Below are 24,341 nucleotides of genomic sequence, written 5' to 3'. Positions count from 1 at the left end.
CCGTCCGTGTAGGAGGTCAACTCTAAGTATGTAGAGAAAGAGCAAACATTAATTAATTAATTAATTAATTAGACCACATCCGGTAGCTCACACGGTGGTAGATAGAGATGCATTTTTCCTGGGCTACCAAACACGCACATCATAAATTACTACATATGTTTTGCAGTATTAAATGTGGCAGATCTATCTAGATTCAAATATGCATTTACATGCTAAAACGCTTTAGATATATAACGAATTTGCGATAGTTAATACTAATCTGTACCGATTAACTGAGCTCATGGTAAAATTAGAAAATACCTCCAAATTAGGCTCAAATCAACATTAATTAGGGCAAGCCAATACCTAGTGCGGCCCTCTGCTCTTGAAATTGCTCACAATGATGCATCTTCTCCATTTAAAACTGAAACAGGCCTATGCATGCACTTGCATGCACAACTGTTTAGAATTGCCACATTTAACAAGAGAGAATGAGGGATTTAGAGCTTGAGATATCTTTTTGGTCCACCTATATGTGCTTGCCTTTGTCGCGAATGGAGCTCATGAGAATCCCAATAAACCAGTGTAGAGAGTACCTCCGATCCATAGAGCAAGGCATATAAATTTGGTCAAAAGTCAACATTATCTAAGTTTGACTAAGTTTAGTGATAAACATATGAACATCTACACTAATAAATCTATCAAATATTTTTGTATATATCTTCAGTAAAACTTAGCATGCTTTGACTATTGACTAAAAATATACTTCCTATTCTATGGAGTGGATGTAGTATGGAATATATGAAGTATGTAGCAGCAACATTATAATCCCTCCATCACAAAAATGATATCTCAGATTTGTCTAAATTTAGATTTATCTAGATGCGATTTAGTGTATAGAAATTTCCAAATTTACACAAATCTGCAACATAATTTTTTAGGAAAGATTTCAAATATGGAATAATTAGTATCACATATATTATTTGGTGGTTGAATATAGTATACTACCAGAATCCTTAAAACATATGTGATACTATATTCAACCACCAAATAATATCTGAAGAAATGAATAAATAATGTTACAAAAATCAATATCTGAAGAAATAAGACATGCCCGAAAAAATAGTTAGGTCTATGTTACAAAAACATAAAGAATGAAGGTTAAAAAACATAAAGAATGAACTTAGCTAAGAGAGATTTCTCATGTTCCATGAGAATATTGGTCATCTTGAACTAAAAAAATTACCGTTGTCAAACAATATGACCGATGGCACGACTGTAGTTTCTCACATGCGCTAGCTCAATCAATACAAATGATTAAAAAAATAAAGATCACTAAACACAAAATATACTCTAGAAGAAGAGTGAAATATATTTATTGGGAAATTTAAGATTTATTTTAAAAATAATGATATAAAAACATAAAACCATTAGAATTTAAAGAAAGCTGCAAATTATAAAGGTAAAATTACAAGTACAAGTAATCCAAAAAAATTGAAATCGAGAAAACACAAAATAATTGGGCATAACAACAAAAGATATGTATTTTTTTAGAAATGTTCGTAAGTTATATTAGAGTTTTCATGAATTCCTTCTCATACAATTTCGGATCCTTTTCTTATTTCTCCTTCTTTTTACTGATATTTCCATTTCAAACTATTTTATCTTCCACTTTCTGGTTTTCATTTGTTGGTCATAGTGCTTTGACTATGGTGAGATAAAAGTTTTGTTTACTTTTAAAGTTTAGGGTCCAAGATGTTTAGTATATGGAGCATAGGACCATGTCTTGTATGTGTTGGTGAGGCATTTGTAGAAACCAACAAGGGCATATCGGTCGCCTTACATGCGAGAGCACAAGGCACTAAGCTTGCCTTAGAAATTAACCACACAAACATGACTTTTTAGCAAAAGACAAAAATACGCGATAAACAAGAGCATAATGCATTGTGATACTAAATATACAATGAAACTAAGACATGACACACCAAACCCACGGTCAAATATCAAATTTCTTACTTCTATTTCATTTTACCTTTTTTTTTTTGAAAAATAGGATGACTTTATTGATTGTCTATCGGTACATCAAATTACATAAAATACAAACACATAATTAGAGAATTTTTATTAACATAAAGTTACACTGAAAACCTTCCAATTCATTGTCTCAATATACACCTTTTGCATATTGATGTTTTCTAGACTTTGGTAAAAAAAAATTATAGAGACCTATACTAATTAAGTTACATTAATCTCATTTTTTCAGAAAAACTGAGTGACCTACCTTAATAGGCCGGAACCTAACATTGTTGTATGTGATGTGGGTGTGTGTGGCTAAGTTCACATCCCTTAGCAAGCACATACGGTTCAACCGCCAAGACAGATGAAAATGGCATGTGAAAAATCATCAAATCTGAATCCAAAGATCCAAAGGACAAAAGGACAAAAGAATCCTTTTTTCTAGCCATACCATGACAAAGATACAACCATGAGAAAACTAACATATAAGTAGATTACATCAAACTAATCTAGTAATAGACTTAGGGTTTCCTTCCAACTCACTCCGGATCGGTTGGAAGAGATATGTTTTGGTGAAGCCTCATTCATTAATCGGAATCTCCGATCGGTGGCAGTATCTTTTTTAGCACAACCTTCCCCCTTTTAAAAAAAAATCTCATTCTTTTTGTTTTTCAAGGTGTTTTTTTTTGGCGAAACACGGTACACACACAAATACATTTTTATAGGTGTACCCTTCCACTTTTTATCTTTTTGTCTTTAGGATAACTAACTTCCACCTTTTTTAATCTAGTCCATGATCTATGATGGGCAACATGGGCTGGACTGAGTGGGCTAGGCCCAAGTTAGCGAGAGGGGTACGCACCAAACGTTATGGCTTTCGGCCCGAATTTACCAAAACTATGAATCGTGCCACGGGTAATGTGGTCAGTTGCAACAAATTCGTTGTGTTATCTGCCCCATTCCCTTTGCATCTCGACTTGTCATCCAAGGCTGCACGTCGCTCCGCCTAGGGCTTCCACCTCCGAAGCCGCAGGCGCCAGCCGGGGACCGATCGACGCCGATCGAAGATGAGCAGCACGCCGGAGACATCGCGGGAGCCGTGCCCTCATCGCATCATCGACGACGCGGGCGGCGCCTTCGGGATGGGCGTGGTGGGGGGCTCCATCTTCCACTACATGAAGGGCATGTACAACTCCCCGAACGGCTACCGCATGTCCGGCGGGGTTCAGGCCATGCGCATGAACGCTCCGCGCGTCGGCGGGAGCTTCGCCGCGTGGGGCTGCCTCTTCTCCACGTTCGACTGCGCCATGGTCTACGCGCGCCAGAAGGAGGACCCCTGGAACTCTATCGCCGCCGGCGCCGCAGCCGGCGGTTTCCTTGCCATGCGGGGCGGCCTCTTTGCTTCCGCCAGATCCGCAATGATCGGCGGCGCCCTCCTCGCTCTCATCGAGGGCGCGGGCATCATGCTGAACCGCGTGTTGGTGGAAATTCCGACGCCGCCGCCACCCCCTGGCATGGATCCGGCCGAGGTACCAGGGCAAGGGCAAGGGCCAGCGCCCATGGGATTCACTTTCCCTGGGATGCCGCAGCCTCGGCCGGTTGTGGTCGATGAGGTCCCGGTAACTGGATCCGGGGGCTCTGGTGGATGGCTGGGGGGCTTGTTTGCTAAGAAGAAGGACGATAAGGTGGCTGGTGATCGCAAGTCGGAGGTGTTGGAGAGCTTCGATACGCCCAGCCCGCCAATGCCATCCTTCGACTACAAGTGAAAAGGTTTGTCCCATCTTCTTCTCTCGCTTTGTTTTCGATCTATTATGCTTTTTTGTTGTTGTAATTGTGTGGATTGCGTTTGAGAGTAACTTGCATTGTTCGGTAGTAAATAGCTAGTGAATGACCTCTGATGCCATCGATTTAATTAGTTCGTGTTGTATCTGTTTGAATTGATCAGTTCAGTGGGGTATGGTCGATCTGGTCCGCTGGAATCAATGTTACCATAGGGTGGCGTCCATTCTAGTGCGGTATCTGGATTGCATTGATTGGTGTACCATTTTGTGCAGACATATACGATATCCTGCTCGAAGAGGGTGGATACTATAACGACATTGTTAGAGCATTTCCACCGGCACCCCCCCCCCCCCCAAATAGGCGCCGGCAGAGGTGCCACCTCCGTTTGGGAGGCGCCGGCACAACATCCTCCATTTGGGGGAGCTGCTCCCACACCGGCGCCCCCAAACAGGCGGCCCGATAATTTGAATTTGAAATCTCAAACATAACCATAGAAATTTGAATAAGTCTACGAATAAGAAGTTTGGACCAACACACGGCCACCAAATACGAATAGGTTTTGCAATAAGAAGTTCGGGCCAACACACGGCCATCAGATCCGTTTCCGGCGCAAAAAAAGGGATTTCCAAGCCAGATGATCACATGATCACACGAAGGAGGTCACGGGCGGCGCAACCTCGACGGCTTCCTCATCGGCGGTCGGCGGTAGCTCCGTCGCTGCAACAGAATCCACAGTCGCCGGGGGGGGGGGGGGGGATGAATGTTGAGGGTGCCGGGGGAGACATGAACGGGGACGGTGCCGGGGGAGACATGAACGGGGACGGTGCTGGGGTAGACATGAACGTGGACGGTGATGGGGGAGACGCCGACACAGCTCGCGCCGCCATCACCTCTTGGCCGATGCGCTCGCGGTACATCTCGTGCCACGCCCGCGCCAAGGGGTCCATCTTCTCCATGTCGGCCATCAAGATCTTTGATTCTTGAGACATTTTGGCCAACGATAGCTGCGTCGCTTCGTTGGTGGCCTTCATGGCAGCGGCGTGAGCTTCCATCTTCGCCGCCTCCACCCTCTCCCTCTCCAACTAGATCTTGGCGTCTTGTTTGTCGAGGATGGCCTTCCACACGACGGAGGCTCTATCGGCAGCTTCCTCGTTCTCCACCGAGAAGGAGGTGATCATCTTCTCGATGGAGGCGTCCATGGCTACCAAAACCGGCGCCGCATTCCTGTTGGCCTTGGCCTTCTGGTTGCCAATGGGGCGCCCGGTGGAGGCGCCGGCTGGATCGACCGGCCCATCTTCCCCGTCCTTCAAGAGTGGATAGGAGGTCGTCCCATTTTTTGCAACCTTGGAGCTTGTTGTAGCAATGCATAAACGGGAATTCCTTGTCGTCGTTCAGGTGCTTGTACATGTCGAGGGCATTGCGCATCTAACAACATATGATGCAAAACAATGAAACAACATTGATCATCAATTCATATGCACCAATATTGGTCATCAATTCATATGTTTCATCAATTCATATGCACCAACATTGATCATCAATTCATATGCATCATCAATTCATATGCAACAACATTGATCAACAATTCATATGCACCAACATTGATCATCAATTCATATGCATCATCAATTCATATGCAACAACATTGATCAACAATTCATATGCAAATAAGATAGAGATCATACCCAATCGACCGTCGTCTTGCCGCTCTCCTTCCGTGCCTTGATCTTCTCGTAGTAGCCGTGGAACTTGCTACACGCCGCCTTGATCAAGTTCCAATGGTGAGAGAGAGAGAGGGCGCCCTCGTTTCGGTTCATCTCCATGGTGGCGTAATCACCATAGTTCTTCTTCTCGTTGAAACAATCGAGAATGCGCTTGTAGTACTTGCCCCCGGTTTGGTTTGCGCCGGTGATGGGGCAAAAACTCACTTGCTTCCACGCCTCGATGAGGCATTCATCCTCCAAGGACCTCCACCTCGGACCACGAGTGCCGGCGGACCGTCCGCGCGTCCTCCTCACGCTGGCGCCGGTCTCAACGTTATGATCAGCTCCTTCTGGACTTCCTCCTCACCTTCGTCCTCATCGGCCTCTTCTTCGTAGTGGCTTCGTAGGCATGGCCGCGTATGATGCCGATCAGGATCTCCTCCCCGCCGGCAATCTACGCATAAAGTTGCAAACTTTTAGTCGCCGCCGATGTCTACGATGCACACAACACATAGAAAGAAAGGAAACTAACCTCGTCCTGCCCCATGGACACGCCGGACGTGCTGCCGAACACTTGCTGGGTGCGCGTGCCGTCGTCGGAGAAGAGGTGGCGGGGAAGGCCGGTGCTGTCCATCACGTGGCCCTCGGTGCGGCGCAGATCAGGCGAATCGTTCGAATCGTTCAGGTCGGGGAAGCGGAAGGCGCCGCTGCCCTGAGCCGTTGATTCCGGTGAGAACGGGCCATTGTTGTCGACGGTCATGTCGCTGTCGCCGAACTCGGGGGAGTAGCGGGCGCGGCCGTCCATCTGCGACAGCCGCATCTGCGAGATCGACGGCGTGTCTGCGGTGTACCCCGCGTAGTAACCCGGCGACGACGGGGAGCTCGAGATGCTGTTCAGGCCGCCGCCCAAGCTCAGGCACGCTTCCGCAGAGGCCGCCGCTTTCTTTGCGTCGAGGGCGGCGATGCGGCGCCTCCTGCGGTCGGCCATGATGAAGGCGCGGCGGTCCATCTTCGTCTCCCAGTCCTCCTACGACATGGTCGCCGGCTTCTCCTTCAGTGCGACGGTGCGCGTCTTCGACGGCGCCTTTGGCGGCGGCTTCGCTGCCTTCACCGGAGCCTTTCTCTTCGGTGCCATGGCGCGGCGGCGAGGGATTTTTCGGGTTGGAGGCTGGATGGGAGATGGAGCGGCTGGCGGGAGAAATGAGCGGCGGAGGGAACGGGGTTTTGGGGGAGAAGATGTATATTTTGTTGCTGTGCGGACAGGTGGCTCACACGCCCAAAATTTTTAGCCCCGCGAGGCGCCGGCGCGTCCGATTCGCGCCCTTGGCGAAGGGGCCGGCACGGGGTTGCCGGCGCTTCTATTGGGCTCCAAAAATCGCCGGCGCCGTTTGGGGCGCGCCGGTGCGAGCCCATTTGTTTCCCGGCTCCCAAATTGCTATCGGGGCCGCTATCGGGACGTCGGTGGAGATGCTCTTATTACTAGTAATTTCGAATCCATTCTGCATATCCCTCCGTGATCAGGCGACCCCTCGATATGCCACTGCTACGAGGCAACAGCCTGTTGGAGTTATAGGATTTTGGGAGCTCTGAAACTTGGTGCTGCCTGATGTCATATTCCTTTCGTGTTGTGCTTTGCTCATTCTTTTGGGAGTATTTTGTTGGCTTATTGCAAGTGTAGCGAATAGTTACATGGTTGTGGGCTGTGTGGGCTGTTTAACATTACCACTTAGGAAATAGATCGAACTAAACAAAGTTTAGGATTTTTCCTGAGGGAAGTTTGACGGATAATTCACTCTTTCGACACGAACAACTCCACCTTGTTATATCACTCATTTTGCAACCCGTTACTGTTTTTATTGCACCATTCATGGAGCATGCAGGCTACTTTACACATTTATGTTTGGTCTATTTGGAAAATATATGCACGTAATGATCATAATGTAGACATTTTTTAGCTGAAGTTCAGATATGTTTTTCACAATGAAGGAATTCTCAAGAGGTTTTTCACATGAGTGAGGCATTTGGAGCTTAAGGAACATTTTTCATGTTCACATACCATAGCCATTCACTTGTTACTCCCTCCTATGGTGGAGAATAATAGAGAAAGTAAAAATAACTAAACTTTAGTACTGACTTCTACACACTTCTATAATATTTCACATAAATTGATCCTTTAGTCATATATATTATAGTTGTTTCTAGTGTGTTCTAGTTATGAGTTGTAACTAAGTTGTTTGTATTTCTTTCCTACTTTAAGTAGTGTTCTCTAGAATGGTCTAATTGCGAGTAAAGATAAATTGTGAGCATACTATTTGTACCATGAACTTTATATTCTTGTTTTAAATCTTAGATTAGATCTTGTATGTTGAGAGTTTTGGACTACTCTTGACAGCCTCCACTCCGAGAGCGATATCTAACGCAACACGTTGAAGTGGTTCCTTCAATATTTGTGTTGTGCACGTTGTAGCAACATAGTGGAGTTGCCCCACAACCTTGCGCTGCATCATCTTATTGATTCATAACATACAAATTTTATAATTTGCACCGGTAAAAGAAAATGGGTTTGAAAATCAGAATAGAATGAAGTACCAACTCAAACAATATCAAACTGATATTGCTAGATTTGCTATGAACCATAATGTTTACTTTTGTTTGAAACAATACATTTTTAAATATGACCATAGTGTTACTTTCAAGACCAATGTTGCTGAAGACCGTATCGATGATCGAAACTAACTATATTGTGAATCAGATGGAATTTGATTTTGTGTTGGATCTGTGAATTTGTGTCGAATGAACGCTGTTTTTATTTGACTAGATTGGTTGTTGTAGGGATTCGTTACTTCCATACTGATCTATCCAGTTTGGAACTTAAATAAACCTCTTAACCTACTGCAACTGCAAGCGGGATTTGTAACCGCGCTTGTGTGAATAAATTAGGAAGATGATGAGCAGTCACCACACTGATTGGAGCAATTGTCTTTGCATGTTTTGATATTTCCTTATTGAACCGAGCAATTACACATTAGGATGAGGGTGCTGTTGGTAGGAGGTGAATTCTAAGTCTCTAACGCGTATTGATGAACCTTGAGAGCAATCTCACGAGCTTCAGTGAGGAAGCGTAGCGTCGAGCCGTCTACGCCGGCAATGACCCTGCCCTGAATGCACCTTTGCCGCGTGCAAGGTCATACACGTGCCCTTGTGCGAAGTCTTTTTGAAGTGAATTTTTTAGCAGAGCAGTAGGAGTTCGTATGTCATCCTTTTGTTTATGTGTCTTAAAATGTGTGATTAATGTTGTAGTTAGGGCATACTTCCTCCGCCCCAAAATGTAAGGCATCTAAGGATTGGTCAAAAGTCAATGTTTTAAAAGTTTAACCAAGTTTATACATATAGATAGAATATTTACAATACTAAATCAATATCAATAGATTCACAACAAAGTGTATTTTTAATATGTCCATTTGATATTGTAGATGCGATTATTTTTACCTAAATATTTAATCAAAATTAGTAAAATTTAACTTTCAGATAATCTTTAGACGCCTTACATTTTAGGATGGTGGGAGTATCATCTTAAAATGTTTTATCTAAGCTCATTAACTTAATTTGTTCTCCTTTCATGTTGCAGGCCAGATCATCCTACTAGTGTTTGTTGGAACATCAGATCTTTAGGTATAGAACAGAAGTCTAAAGTTACATTTCTGAGCACGAGTGGATTTTAATAACACCAAAAGCTTGTGCTTGAGGCCAGAGCTCATCAACGTGGTCCATTAATTTAGTACGATCAAATAAATGGTTTCATCTTCTACCTCGTAGCTCCGTAAGTTATGGTTTTCTCTTTCGCGTGTCTTGATGTTGCAAGCTTTTGCTTATATATTGCATTTGGCTACCGAGGGCCAGATGATATATATTTATTTATTCCACAGGAGATTTCTATTGTAACTGTCCAATATTGAAGTTCGAAACTCAGCCCGGCAGTCAGGTGGCTTTGCTTTCTCCTCGGAAAGAAGGCAGGCATAAATGTCAAGAAAAAATACAAAGCATGATGCGCAGTAACCAGGCAGTCCCAGCGTGTCATATACTATATGCACACTAAAGCAGCAGAGAAAGCGACCATATGTACCAATTAGACGTGCCAGTCAAGGTTTCGGTACAGCCAAACAAATAAAACGATAAAAAATACTAATAATTATCGGAATCTTAGAAGGTTACGGTGATCGAGACCTTGAGTGTACATGAAACTATCGCGACCCGTCCTGAACGCTAGCAAGCTAGCAAAAATACATGATGGAACCTGATACTCATGAACATGATGATAACTTGCCTGCCCTAAAATTCGTATTTCCAGTTCTTCAAAACTTTGGAACAAATTTTTACATGCAGAGGATGTATGTGCTTGTTATTTTTCATAATCAAAATTGAAAGTATGTAGCTTAGAAAAATATGACAAATTCTAGATGAGCGGTCTAAAGGAAACTCTCTCATCCCGACTTGTCTGTAATTTAGAGGTCGGTAAATTATGTAACTTAAGACCGGAGTAACTAATATCGGTTTAAAGAGTACCTATGTTCTGAAAATTCCTATTAGCTAGTTAGACCAACTCTAGCATCCGTGATGTCTCCAACCCGGATGTAGCGGATCACGTACCTGATACGAGTTTAAGGTTCAGAAAACGCATCAGCGCATATACTAGAAATAGAAACTCCATATTTGAAATTGATCTTCGTGGAATATTTTCTTGACATAGATAGCTCTCATATTTCATCACCATAGCAAACAAATAGTTCCATTTCTGCATTGTAAATATTAAACCTAAACATATCGCGTGGTACATGTGATAAGCTACTCTCAAACAAATAAAAATATTAAACCTAAACATAGATACTAATAAAGAAGGGTGTGGCAGCGGCGGGGATTCACCGGTAACGCATCGACTTAAACTTAGTTGAGTAAATAAAGACACGACGGCAAGGCTTCACCGGTGACACCTCGACTTTATCTTCAGCTTGACACAGTAGTGGAGACGTGCATACCGGTGCCAGAAGAGGCGGTGGGCCTCGAAACGTTTGCAGGCGAACAATTCGGTCCGTTGAGATCACACTCACGTTTAGGGGAGTGGATGTACAAACTCAACACATGAGTTCAAATCCTCACGGATGCGCCTAACCCTCTTGCAATGTATCCGGAGGATCAGGCTTGATGCTTAACCAAAATTAAAAATCATGTTACTCATGTTTAATGGCCATATGCATCCCTTGTTAGTGCAAAGGCCGGTGAAGTGAAATTAGCCCCCCCATTTTAGGTTGGATCTCAATGTCAAGCCCCATAGGGGCTCAAACTCGGGACTCCTAGGGGCGCCAACCAGATCGTCGCCGCCCCAACCCCAGGCGCCGCCTACCACCAACCTCTCATGTGCTCCTGCACCCACTCCCACCTCCCGCAAAACGCCACCCCCCCTCCCGCATTGTCCTCTAGGGCGGTACAGGGGAGAGAAGTCGTCATGTTCGCTGATAGAACAAATCGCCGCCTCCCCCTCCCGCCACCGGATCCTAGTCCTGGCTTGGAAGTGCGGTTGCGACGGAAAATCTCGAGCGGACACCCCGGTTCGGTGTGTGCGCGGCCATCATCGGTAACGAAATGAGCTGGCCTCCTTCGTTGTTGGTTGCCTTCCACATTGCTGCAAGATCTGGTCGGTGCTGGTGCTGCCTCGTGGTGTTTTCCTGGTGACGAATTGGTTCGCCGTGGGGTGTGGTGGTCCACATTGAGGACGAGATGGTTGAACAACTAGTGAAAAGGGTGAGGTGCCACCATCGGCGGTGATGCCTCTGGGCGTCGTATTCCTCTTTGGAGGTGATGGTAGGGGCGTCTCTCGCTCCACTGTTTCCAGGGGAAACCTCAGATCTATGGGAGACTGACGGGTATGTCCATGGATGTCATAGTCCTCGTTCAAGGCATTATGTGTGGATCAAATGATGGTGATGTATGTTTCGTCACCCCTGCGGGGGCATCATCTTTGGAGATATACATGGGCTAGATGAACGTGTGGACGGCTTTGGTGGTTGGGCGACGGTCTCCGTGTGCTTCTCGCGTGAGGACCAAGGTGGAGAGGCGTGGTATCTAACATATACGATGCTGAGTCTTGGCGGCATGGTGCATCAGGGTCTTGCCGGTGGGCGTGTGACGATGTCTATCTTTGTGGGGGCGTCGACAGCAGGAACGATGAAGATTATGTGGATTTTTTACATGAATATTGCTCGAGGTTCGATGGAGGTGACGGCTTCTATAGCGTGTGCATGAGGTACTTGCTAAGAGTCTGCTAGACCGGATGAGCGCTCACATTTTCCTTAGAAGGTGTCTCGGGACATGCGATGTTCGCGGCTCCTAGTTGATAAGCGGTTTTCGTGTTTTCAAGGCACAAGACCCGGTTAGCATGTTTTTGACTCATTGCCCGGTGTATAGGTGTTGCGTGATGGTTTCAGGTTTTTTGATGTATAATATTCGCCAATCCTTTGTTGAATAAAATTAATAAAGAGACTACAGCTTAACCTTCGTTTCGAACAAAATTGACATCACACAGACTTCTTCCTTTGAGAAACATGACACCATTGACATCTGCAAGAAGTCCATCATTAATACCTACCGAACTCGCAAAAATATGGGATTTGCTAACTTTGTGCTCAGTCAAGTTCTACACCATCTAATTTGCATCGTGATTCGTGCTAGTCATGACTTGCAACCCATGTTGCAACTGAGATTTGATGGCATCATCCCACCGAGAATGAAATTAGTTCTCAGTCGACTGAGAAATAGTCACACCCCAAAATATCAAGGATTTCTAGATAACCTAGCCATGAGAAAAGAAAGTAGAAAGTGCAGTCAGGAGATACCCATGATTTGCATCTGCATCTGCTGCGGAGGAGGAGCCGATCAAACATCGCAATAGGAGGAACAACAGCCGGGCACCTCACACAACTAATTAAAAGATGGCGAGTAGAGCTCCACCGTCGCTGTCGTAGCTAACCAGAGATGATACCGTTGCAAAGGTCCATCCTTTTTGTGCAGAGATCTCCCGCGTCCCTTTCCCTCTTGCCTACCGCGGTTGCTTCGGCTCAGCGTTGAGCTACCTACCAGGGAGCCGGCCAGCCGACGTGTGCGAGAGCAACGACGCAACGCCACCAGGAGATTAATTCTGATTCCGGAGCACGCACAGGGACACGGAGTATGATGTATCTATCGATGGATCAGCAGCAGAGAGGTGAGGTTGAGCCATCACCCGCGGATTAATTCAATGGAGTTATTTTGAAGTAACCCAACCGACGGTGTGACATGCCATCTCGATCGCTGGCTGGCCGTGTGAGATGCCTCACTTGTCTTCTTATTCTTGCCCAATGCATGGCCTTTTAATTGCCTGCCACTTCCTCAAGGGCCATCTCAGCTCGATCGATCACTTGTGCTAGACATCGTGTGCTTGCGCGCTGTTCTTGCAGGGGAGTGCAGCCATGGAGCTCCGCAACTCTATGCTACTGGCTCTGATCCTTGTAGTCACATGCTCGGTCGCAGGTAGTTTAATTTGCTTCTGCATTCTTGCTTCTTGCCTGATCGAGCTAGCGAGTCATCTTGTTACTCATCATCGATCGTTTCTTGGCTGCAGTGGCGTACGATCCCCTGGATCCGAGAGGAAACATTACCCTCAAATGGGATATCCAATCGTGGACGCCTGACGGATACGTGGTGAGTGCACACTGACATGCATGATCCGACGATATATTTGAGATTTCTGACACTGACATGCATGGTTCATCAGGCTATGGTGACGATGAACAACTACCAGCAGTACCGTCAGATCATGGCGCCTGGGTGGACGCTAGGTTGGTCGTGGGCCAAGAAAGAGGTGATCTGGTCCATCGTGGGCGCGCAGGCGACGGAGCAGGGCGACTGCTCCAAGTTCAAGGGCGGCATCCCGCACTCCTGCAAGCACACGCCCTCCATCGTCGACCTCCTCCCCGGCGTGCCCTACAACCAGCAGATCGCCAACTGCTGCCGCGGCGGCGTCGTTTCCGCTTATGGCCAGGACCCCGCCGGCTCGGTCTCGGCGTTCCAGGTCTCCGTCGGCCTGGCCGGCACCACCAACAAGACCGTGAAGCTTCCCAAGAACTTCACCCTCATGGGGCCCGGCCTCGGCTACACCTGCGGCCCCGCCACCATCGTCCCCTCCACCGTCTACTGGAGCGCCGACCACCGGCGCAAGACCCAGGCGCTGATGACCTGGACGGTGACCTGCACCTACACGCAGCAGCTTGCCTCCCGGTACCCGACCTGCTGCGTCTCCTTCTCCTCCTTCTACAACAGCACCATCGTGCCGTGCGCCCGGTGTGCGTGCGGCTGCGGCGCGCACAAGAGCACGGAGGGTCGTGGCGGCAAGAGCCACAGCGACGGCTGCATCATGGGCGACTCCAAGCGCGCGCTGACCCCCGGCGTCAACACCCCCAAGAAGGACGGCGCGCAGCTGCTGCAGTGCACCAACCACATGTGCCCCATCAGGGTGCACTGGCACGTCAAGCTCAACTACAAGGACTACTGGCGCGCCAAGATCGCCGTCACCAATTTCAACTACCGGATGAACTACACGCAGTGGACGCTCGTGGCGCAGCACCCAAACCTCAACAATGTCACCGAGGTCTTCAGCTTCCAGTACAAGCCACTCCTACCCTACGGCAACATCAGTAAGTCTTACCCAGCGTTCATTCAGACTGATTCCAGATGCATCTTGCTTTGGATCCATCAGTTAATAAGATCTCTCTTCTTCCTCCTCAGATGACACGGGCATGTTCTACGGGATGAAGCTCTACAACGACCTGCTCATGGAGGCCGGCCCGTTCGGCAACGTGCAGTCGGAGGTGCTCATGCGCAAGGACGACAGCACCTTCACCTTCGGCCAGGGATGGGCCTTCCCGCGCAAGATCTACTTCAACGGCGACGAGTGCAAGATGCCGCCGCCCGACGCCTACCCTTACCTGCCCAACTCCGCGCCACGTTTCCCCGTCGCCTCCACCGTCGCTGCCTTGGCGTGCTTGCTGGTGCTGCTCCTGCTAGCATGATCGATCAAGAGGGATCTTTTAATCCCATCTTGTTAATTTTCTCATTTGAATGGGCAGGGGCAGTGTAGGTAAGTTGTTTGTGCCATAGAGGCTGGGTTGCCGAGGAAAAAATATGTTGTGCAGTTTTGCAATTACAATTTCCAAGCCATATCTTCATGTACAACATAGTTTTCTGAATTTCGATTAGGCCTGCTTTGAAATGTATATCCTGGATCAGAAAAGAAAATACTAAAAATATTGGATACCTGTCACCCAACTACAAAAAGTTCTGAAAGTAAGATGGCAATCATTTATCTAGATAAATTGCGTTGGAGTTATCCCAATCAGTTCAGGCTGAGAGCACAAAACCACACGAATTTACAACCTACACCTGAATGAATTGAAGGAGCCTAAGCTCACTTCCTAAAACACACCTGAATCAGCTTTTGTTGCGAGCCTACATCCTAAACTTGCCAGAAACTGAAGATGTCAGCAGTCAACAGCCAGGTGGGTCAGGACTTTCCGCAGTATTTATCCAACACAAAATGATTGTGCAAGAACGCCACCATTGCGCAGAAGGCAACAGACAGAATGAGAAACGTCGTCTTCTTCAATCTAGGAGATGAGTCTGGTAACACTGGGTACGAATCTGGTGGAGGCATGACGCAGCTCTCGCCGTTGAAGTATATGCGTCTTGGAAACGCCCAGCCCTTCCCGAAGGTGAAGGACGACGGGTCTTTCCGGAACAGAAGCTCGGATTGCACATTGCCCTCTGGACCAGCTACCATGAGCAGGTCATTGTAGTACTTGACACCCCACAACATTGCAGTATCATCTGCAGCAAAATATTAGTCAGTAGCTTAAACAACACATCAAACATCTGAAATGAAACATGCCAAGAGTATGCATCAAGTACTCACTTATCACTCCATAGGGGTTTAAAGCTTTGTAGTTGAAGCTGTAAATAGTACTGATATTTTCAAAGTTTGGGTGTTGAGCAACCAAGTTCCACTGTGAGTAGTTCATCCGGTAATTCCAATTTGTAATGGTGACCTTCACCCTCCAGTAGTCCCTATAGTTGAGCTTAACATGCCAGTGCACCCTTATTGGGCACATATGGGGTGTGCATTCTACTAGAGGAGTTGAGCTGTCCTTGCCAGGTCCATTCACCACAGAAGCCAAATAAGGAGAATTACTCCTATAGAAGTAAGGAATACATTTAAAATTAGTATTTAAAAGCACAAACTGTATATCATTTTTCAGAGAATTTTGAAGTGATAATACTTACTCCACACAGCTCCCAGGTTTGGTTATGTTGTTTTGGCAGCCACATGAACATTTTGGACAGTCTATTATTGTATCGTTATAAAACGATGAGAGTGAAACACAACAAGTTGGACCTCTTTGAGCAACAAACTGTGAATATGTACATTCCACATTCCAAGTCACTGAAAAAGAGAGAATCATTTGGTTATTCAGCGAGTTGATCATGTGCTATATGACTGTTGAACTGTGATTCTAACCAAAATCCGAAAACATGTGGGTTCTGTCTTAATAACAACTAAACAGCCCCCGCAAAAAAACAAAACTAAACAGAAAAAGAAGAATACTGAAACCACTTACCATGGGCTTGAGTAGTTCTCCTCCCATCAGGAGAAATGAACTTAGTGGGTGGTTTCATTGTTTGGGCTACTCCGCAGGTATATCCTGGACCTGGGGCCTTGAGAGTGAAGTTTTTCGGCGCTCTAACTGTCTTATTGCTAGTCCCAGATCGTCCAACAGTGATCTGGAACGATGCCACTGCACTGACTGGATCCTGTACCCATGAGCTAAGAACTCCCCCTTTGCAACAATTTGCAACCTGCACGTTGAATGGCACACCAGGAAGCAAGTCAACTGTTACTGGATTCTTCTTGCAGCAGTGTGGTATGTTGCCTTTAAAGTGAGAACAATCCCCTTGCTCTACGGCCTGCCCACCGAGCATGCTCCAGATGATCTCTTTCTTTGCCCAAACCCAGCCAAGATGCCACCCAGGTGCTTGGATATGACGGTACTTCTGGTAATTGTATATGGACACAACAGCCTGTGAAATGCAGATTTTACAGGACATCAACATCAGAAGGAAAAAAAAATGCCGAACTAGAATTAGGTAAAAAAAAGTGCATTCGTTCGTTAGGTTTATATTTTTAGAATGCCAATTTGATGTCAAACTAAAAATAAGAGCCATCTTAAAAACAGGCACTTGTTTCTGACATTTGAATGAACTTCAAACTGAAATACGAATAATTAGAAATTAAAGTAACTCTGAGTGCAGCCATTTCATCTTGCATAAACAATCCCTTCTCTAATTGAAACTAATCGAAAAGATTATTGGACAAGGAGAGTGAATTAAAAAGGCAGTATATGGTATTCAAAGTATGAAAGAAAGCATTTTTTCATTTTTATTCAATGACAATAACTCATTACACACTGTGGTAATGACATCACTCTGTTCCATAATATAAGCCTTTTTAGCAAAGTAAAACAGTTAGCTAAAACGGCATATATTATGGAACGGACGTAGTACATCACTAGCCAGAACATGAGAACATTAGAGCGGAAAAATAATGCTGAAAGAAGCCCCCACTTTCGGCATTACTGACGAGAAATGCAAATATTAATCAGATGAAATACAGAAAGATCTACAACGATCGTCTATTGTCTTTTAGATCTGTGGAGATTTTTTTAGGTCCAAGAAACAGAATTGCTTGACCAGCACATCTATGGTAATATTACAGTAATGCATATAAATCAACTTTTAATACAGAAGACATGCATTGTGATGTAAAGTGATGACAAAGTTTCAGTACAGCAGCTGCATATTACATACAGAGTAGGTTGTGTTAACGATACAAGGCAGACAATTTAGCGTTGGTGCACTTACAGTATAGCCATCTGAAGTCCACTCCATGATATCCCATTTGATAGTGATGTTCCCATTTGGATCAAGAGGGTCATAAGATTCTGCAGAGAGATGAGATATGCAAGTTTCAGAAGGAGATACCGCATTAGCTCAAATCAAATAATGGAGCGCATGAGTTGGTTACAGGCGCTTGAACACATCTCCTTGTAAACATCAATTCCTTTTTAAACCAACAAAAAAGAGTATAAAGCTGAATAAAGGATCAAGGTAAATTAGTTACCAGAAGAAACTGCACACATCCAATCCTGGTTGAATAAAGAACCGAGGAAGAACACTGAAACTATGAAACAAAAATGCAGAGTCCGCACAGAAAAGGGTGCCGGTGATCTGGACGTTTTGATCAGTTCACAGTGGAACAGCCCCTCTCCCCCTAGCATTACTACACAAGAGACTGTAGTGCGGCCACATTTAAATATGAGATGACTGAAAAAAAGGACGGAAATCTAACAGTTGCAGCGACGGTCTAGATTTTGGTTCCTCGTAAGATTTCTCCCTGTTATTATGAATCGGAAATGCGTGGCGATTTATGTTTGCATCCACTGAGGCCGGTGCCCACCAAATCGAGAAGATATCCTAGTACTACCTTAATAAATTATTAATTAATACAGTAGTACACATGACTTGGTGACATGTGTTTCAACAAATCTCCTTGTTGACATCATCAGGTTGTAACTTATAAATGAAAAAGAGTACAGTATAAAGCACAATACGGATCAAGATCCGGTTGATACAAGTAGAAAAAAGTACGCACATCCAGTCCTGCTGAATAAAAAATTGAGAAAGTACTCTGAAACCATCAGATATGCCTGCACTGCACATTCCGCAGTTAACAGGATACCTATGATCGATTCTCAATGGAACAATACACAGCCCACTTTTCCAAAAAAAAAAAGTCCCTATTACGACCCCGCATTTTGTAGATTATTGCAGAAACGGCGGAAATCTAACTGGGGCGGTGATGGCTCGAGATTCTTGTTCGTCATATAAGATATTTATTTCCCTCTTACGAATCGAAGAATGTGCGGCGATTTACATATCGCGTCCACCCAGGTGCTCGGGAAAACCCTCGGCCTCGTGGTGGACGGCGGCGGCGCAAGGCCAAGAAGACGTCAAGACGACGACGACTCTTGATACAACAGTAGAAAAGGAAACCTAAAGAATCGAAAAGCAAAGAAAGGAAACCGAAGAATGCGATCAATCGCGAGTGTTAGGGAGGCGCATGGCGGTGACATACCTGCGGAAGGCACCGCGGCGACGAGCAGCGCCAGGGCGACGGCGAGGCGCGGGAGTAATGTGGGCGCCGCCATGGCTCCCCCGTGACAGGTGCAGGCGAAGAAGAAAGAAACCCCTCTACGAGACGCGGCTACGCAATGGTAGCTCTGCCTGCCTCTCCCCCTCCTCCTAGTACTAGTACTCATTTATTTCGTTGCGTCTTTTCCTCGGCGACTGTGATTAATACGGAGGAGGTGCGCATTTCTTCTCGGCCAGTTTTGTATGGGTGCGGAGAGAAAGGCGAAGGCCGAGTGAGACGACTGGGAGCGAGCGAGCGCGTGTCAGAGGCGCCTGGCGAGCAGTGTGTGCGGTGCGGACCCCACCCTAACGAGCAACAAGGCTGCAGCGGCCACACGAGCTGACGAGCGCTCTTTTCCTCCTCAGTCCCCGCGCGCGCGTGACGAGCGTTTCTGCTGCTTGGCCCGTTGCGCATTGGGGACCAGCGAGGCGACGCAGAGGAAAGGAGAAAAGGGAGAAAGCCAAGAGCGCATGGGTTTGCGCCATTGGCGTGGGAAACGGCAGAGCTTTGGCCCGCTTTTGTTCTGGGGGCAGGCATGTGACGACGGGGCAAAGAGAAAACAATACGCTACCGCAGCAGCATCAGCAGCGGCAGCGGCAGCGCTGACCGACCGTGGATCGAGATACGGAAAGCATGTCTTTACTCCTACTTAAATCTTGTTCCCCCGTTTAGCAGGACACGGATACGTGGTGTCGGGACTTCGTACGCCCGCCCGCCGGCTATTCGCTTCTCTCCACCGGTCGGCTCTGCTGTTGTTGTTGTGCCGGAGGCCGACTCCCGCTTTATCCTCGTATCGTGGCGGCGGTATGTTGGTTGGGGAAAAACTTCTGTGGAGTGTACTCTCCCTACTTGTACAATACTACTATACTACTGTAGTTTTATTTGTGACCGAGCTTGAGCGTCCCCAAATCAGGCACACCCGGGATGTTCGGCAGGTCGCGCATCCACCAATAAAGTTCACAAGCTGGTATGTTAGGGCATCTCCATCGGGCCGATCTAAAACAGCGACCAATTCGGTCCGTTTCTGTCACTTTGGTTCACCCGAACATATACATTGCGTGTTGGAGTCTGGCCAGACATGTCAGTGCGTCCAGCGGCTGATCCATTCGGTCGATGTTCCGCAACTGCATAGATATTTTGGAGATAAATTTGTTTCAATCAAATTCGTACAATAAATTAGAAAGTAATAAAAAATGGTAGAAAATTGCACCGTTTTCATCTTGCCCTCTCCTAGTTATCCTCGTCGGTGTGGTAGTGGTGGCGGTACATGGTCTCGTCAAAGACATTGACGGTGAGCATGCCATGGCCATCGTACTTGAAGACGGCAAAAAAATTCGACTTCGATGGCGTGCGCGACGCAAAGCGCCTACAACCGTTCTTGAGGAACATCTTCCCTTCGCCGTCGAAAAGAGCCTCCACGGACCACAGGCCGGTGGCGCCGCCGGACACACGCAACACGACGTCACGGGGATCTTGCCCATCGACAATCGACGTGAACCTCTGGGGCAACCACAGTCTGTCACAGTTGTAAGGGTATTTTACCCTTAACCATTATTTTGGTTAACAATGACACCGGTGCTATTATATGGACTAATAGTATCTATAAGTATGTACACAGGTTTTAGTTCACATATGGGAATGCAAGGCGGCAAGAAAGCTCTTGTAGTCGGACACAAGGATGCGAGGTGAAGAGAGACCCCCCAATTGTTGCTCTCAACTTATGATGGTGTGTTGACCGCTTGTCTCTAAAGAAGTGATTGCCAAAGCCACATATACACATAATCTGCACACCAAAAATGCTGAGAGGAAGATGTGCTGAGAAGACAAAGTCATTTTGAAGCTCCAGGAAAAGTCGGTAGCCAACCCGGTACACCGGGTGCTGCTACCGGAAACTTCAGTAGTCAGCCCGGTACACCGGGTGCTGCTACCGGACTGAGAGGAGAAGCCGAAGCTAGGAGTTTCCAGTAGCCAGCCCGGTACACCGGGTGCTGCTACCGGAAATGTCGGTAGCCAGCCCGGTACACCGGGTGCTGCTACCGGACTGACAGAAGATGCCGAAGAGAAGGGAACCCGGCAGCCAGCCCGGTCTACCGGACACTGCTACCGCGCAGTCCGGTACGTGGCCCGGTACTACCGGGTCAGCTACCGGGTGGCTCGAGTCTGAAATGGAAAACGGCTAGAAACGGCTACTTTTCCGGGACGCCTATATAAGCCCCTTCTTCCAGCTTGAAGAGGTAAGGAACACAGTGCAAAACCTCAAGACATCTCTCTCTCCCATACTGCATTGTTGAGCTCCAAATCCTTCAGATCTCCCTCCTCCTCCACCCAAACTCAAATCCCACCGGGCAAAAGATAGAGGAGGCCTTGATCTACCATTCCATCAAGCAGAATCTTGTTCCCCCCTGTATTCATCAAGAAGCTTGCTCTCTAGGGTTCCTTGGAAACCCTAGGTGGGCAAGAGTGGTCCGGAAGCATCCGGGCTGTGGATTTGCTCCTGACAAGATTATGAAGGTTTGGAGGCTACCTCAAAGTCTACCACAAGTGAGTGAGCTATTCCTTCGTGGGATAGGCTCCGGAGAATAGGGTGAGCCTTCGTGGCGTGGGGAATCCTTCGTGGGACCCCCACCCCTCCAAATGTGACGTACCTTCTTGCAAATGAAGGAAACACGGGAATAAACCCTCGTCTCTGCGTGCTATCGGTTATCTCTAACCGAACTCCTTACTTGTGATATAACTGCCTGTGAGAGCCTTCGTGCTCGAGTTACTTGTATCCTCATATAGGTTGTTGTGGCACCCCCGGGATCAGGGTTAGACAAATACCAGATCTTCGTCTGACATAAGCCTAACCTTGAGCTCGAGAGACTACAGTGAGAGAATTGGTAACACAACAGTGACTCTACGACTCAAAAGAATATATTACAACTCTTAGCAGAGTAAGATCCAAATTATTACACGCAGAGGTCACTGACCCAACATTCAACAAGCAACGGAAGCAAATTATGTTATTCTAAATAACAAGATAGCAAAGGGCTTAAGAAGCCATAACATAAAGCGACGTCCCAGCCCATAAGTCGCAGGCTGCTGCCTGGGAACTCCAAACTAACCGTCGATGTTAACGTAGAAACCACCTTCGGCTGTAGCGACTTCATCTGAAACAAAAGCATGCAAAGCTGAGTACAGGGACTCAGCAAGACTTAGTACAACCTTTTAGCAAAGCGGGTATGCAGGCTTTCTGGTAGATCTTCTTTTGCGTAAAGCCAGTTTTCCTTTGTAAGATAAGAGAGAAGAGAAGCTCGACTACTCAGAACCTTTGAAAGGGGATAAGAGAGCGACATCTCTATCTCTATTGATCATCATGTTGTATCCACCAATCTTCATCATCTCGAACCACTATCCTCGGATCACCCCCTCAACACCCGAAGAAGGTGTCCGTAAACACACATTGTTTGCCAAGTTTTACGATCAGGTTCAAGTTGTCTATGATCACAGAATCCATTCCCAAGTCGTCCATAACCGTGGACACGGCTTTTCGAAAAGATTTAACCCTGCAGGGGTGCACAACTTTACCCACACGTGCCAACCGACTCTTAATGCCAATATATTAGCTCTCTTCCGTGGAAAGCCGGCAGAGGGTGGTCGACCACGACCTTTACCTTGCTGTCGCCGAGACCATGAGTCACGCGCTAAGGATTGTTCCGCCGTAACGGGTCAAGTCCCGAAGTCGGTCCTTAACGATGTGTACCGAGGTGGGTTTCCCCAGAGGCCGCAACCCCCAGCCACCACGACCACGCTTACCTGCCTGTTATGTACCTTTAACCCCCAAGCAAAATGCAATGCATATGACCAGGTAACGCGCAAACTATGTGACTCATGGAATCTACTAGGCAAGTTAGTGAGTCGAGAGGGTACCATAATAGGGCCTCGTGTGGTTGTACGCTCGGTCTTGGTTCAAGAGGCGAGAACTCGGTTCCTAGGGTCGGCAGAAACGAAACAACCCACCACATCCCAATGTGGCCTCTCGTCTGAGCCTTTAATCATGTTTATCATCATCATCTCTATACTTACCACGTCAACCTGTCATGCTAGATTCATTTCATTGTAAGGCTCCAGTCCGAAGACCGGAGTAGTAGCGTAACAAACTAAGCATGGCTAGGCATAAAGAGATAAAGGCTCTCGCGACGCACACATGCCAAACCTAGTTATGCTAGGAGCAGTGGATCAGGGTATCGAGGCTACAAAGGTCGGACATGCAACAGATAGGGTAACTCTATCTATCGATAAAAGACAGTTGAATCGTATGCGATATGTAGGAACCACAGATAAAAGTATTTCGAAATCACAGATGAACCAGGTTAGGGCTTGCCTTGTCCCTCAGCGGATGAGTACTGTTCTTCGGTGGCGTTGACGTCGGGCTCCGGCTCAGATCCTAGCGCGAAGAACCAAACACCGGAAAGGGAAACAAACATTCACAACATGGCATAATGCAATGCGCATACAATATGAATGACATGTCATATTAACAGAATTGAGCAACCCTAGGTGCATCGTCAAATTAAAGGGGTGTCGGCATCGGACACCGCCATATGAGAGGGTTGTATTAGGGTTTTCTACTAAGCTCCACATTTAATTGGTTCAAGCATGTATGAAACATGGATAAACAATTAGGAAATGTTTTTCTGATCATTTTGATATATAATTTTATATTTTTCTGATTTAAAATGAATTATTTATGAATTTCCCAAGTTTAATTCATTTTAAAACAATTTGTGAAAATTATATAAATAATAATAAAGTTGGACCCACATGTCATAATATTATTATTTTCTAGAATATTTATGAAATTATTAAAATCCTGACAGATGGGGTCCACCTGTCATTATTTTCCTATTTAAATAATTAATATGAATTATCTATTAATTACAGAAAATAAAACTGAAAAGGAAAAAACAAATATTGACGTCACGCTGACGTCAGCATGACGTCAGCGGCGCCATGGCTCACAGGGAGCTCGGTTGAGGTTGCAATTCGCCGATTCCGAGAGCAATCGGGCGCGTGAGCAGGGGCAAACGGGGTGCCTCGACGCGGCGAACCGTTTGGTGGCGGCGCCGCTCGCGAATAGTCGCCGGAGCATGGCCGGCGGCCATGTCCGAGCGGCGGCGGGGCAGGTGGTGCGGCGCGGCGGCGATACAGAGGGGGAGAGGGCAACCCGAGGGTGCAGGGAGGGGCAGCGACTCACCGCGAAGCTCGTGGAGGGGTCGGCGACGGCCGGAGAGCCTCGCCGGCGACGAATTTGGCCGGAGGCCGGGGCGGCAGTATAGGGTAGGGTTAGGTTTTTTCGGACGCGGGAGAGCACGGGGAGAGGGGAAATGCGAGGCTAGGGTTCAGGGCGGCGGCGGCGAGCTTCTTATAGACCGTCGGGGGCGGCGGGATGCATCGGGGCCGGCCATGCCATCGGGCGGCCGGGCTGCTGCCAGGCAGCAGCTTGGAATGGCGGGGAAGACGACGCCATTTTGCAGAAAACCCCCTGCGGG

At 46.9% G+C, this 24,341-nt stretch overlaps 3 protein-coding genes across 3 annotated transcripts; 2 read left to right on the top strand and 1 right to left on the bottom strand.

The window, feature by feature from the left end:
- The first annotated feature begins 2,954 nt into the window (after positions 1 to 2,954).
- On the top strand, positions 2,955 to 9,422 carry LOC127332490 (mitochondrial import inner membrane translocase subunit TIM17-1). Its single transcript, XM_051358794.2, has 2 exons — positions 2,955 to 3,765; positions 9,109 to 9,422. Exon 1 carries the CDS (start codon positions 3,063 to 3,065, stop codon positions 3,759 to 3,761), a length of 699 nt encoding a protein of 232 aa, XP_051214754.1. The 5' UTR covers positions 2,955 to 3,062; the 3' UTR covers positions 3,762 to 3,765; positions 9,109 to 9,422.
- A 3,348-nt stretch (positions 9,423 to 12,770) lies between these two features.
- On the top strand, positions 12,771 to 14,834 carry LOC127332489 (COBRA-like protein 5). The gene is made up of 4 exons (XM_051358793.2): positions 12,771 to 13,040; positions 13,132 to 13,211; positions 13,285 to 14,203; positions 14,295 to 14,834. Exons 1-4 carry the CDS (start codon positions 12,980 to 12,982, stop codon positions 14,576 to 14,578), a joined length of 1,344 nt encoding a protein of 447 aa, XP_051214753.1. The 5' UTR covers positions 12,771 to 12,979; the 3' UTR covers positions 14,579 to 14,834.
- Positions 14,835 to 14,844: 10 nt separating this feature from the next.
- On the bottom strand, positions 14,845 to 18,944 carry LOC127332488 (COBRA-like protein 2). The gene is made up of 6 exons (XM_051358792.2): positions 18,754 to 18,944; positions 17,481 to 17,560; positions 16,181 to 16,640; positions 15,846 to 16,005; positions 15,478 to 15,755; positions 14,845 to 15,392 (listed from the first exon to the last, which is right to left on the bottom strand). The coding sequence occupies exons 1-6, from the start codon at positions 18,935 to 18,937 to the stop codon at positions 15,070 to 15,072; spliced, it is 1,485 nt and encodes a 494-aa protein (XP_051214752.1). The 5' UTR covers positions 18,938 to 18,944; the 3' UTR covers positions 14,845 to 15,069.
- Positions 18,945 to 24,341: the final 5,397 nt, after the last annotated feature.

The sequence above is a fragment of the Lolium perenne genome, chromosome 4, assembly GCF_019359855.2.
Source record: "Lolium perenne isolate Kyuss_39 chromosome 4, Kyuss_2.0, whole genome shotgun sequence".
NCBI classification, from domain to species: Eukaryota; Viridiplantae; Streptophyta; class Magnoliopsida; order Poales; family Poaceae; genus Lolium; species Lolium perenne.
Note: the sequence above shows the minus strand (reverse complement) of the source record. Positions and strands in the feature narration are given on the sequence as shown.

Coding starts and splice junctions, on each gene's coding strand:
- LOC127332490 (XM_051358794.2), top strand. CDS start 3,063: ATGAGCAGCACGCCGGAGACATCGCGGGAGCCGTGCCCTCATCGCATC.
- LOC127332489 (XM_051358793.2), top strand. CDS start 12,980: ATGGAGCTCCGCAACTCTATGCTACTGGCTCTGATCCTTGTAGTCACA. Junction 13,041..13,131: donor AGTCACATGCTCGGTCGCAG/GTAGTTTAATTT, acceptor TCTTGGCTGCAG/TGGCGTACGATCCCCTGGAT. Junction 13,212..13,284: donor GGACGCCTGACGGATACGTG/GTGAGTGCACAC, acceptor ATGGTTCATCAG/GCTATGGTGACGATGAACAA.
- LOC127332488 (XM_051358792.2), bottom strand. CDS start 18,937: ATGAGTACTAGTACTAGGAGGAGGGGGAGAGGCAGGCAGAGCTACCAT. Junction 16,006..16,180: donor GAGAACTACTCAAGCCCATG/GTAAGTGGTTTC, acceptor TCTCTTTTTCAG/TGACTTGGAATGTGGAATGT. Junction 15,393..15,477: donor AAACCCCTATGGAGTGATAA/GTGAGTACTTGA, acceptor ATTTTGCTGCAG/ATGATACTGCAATGTTGTGG.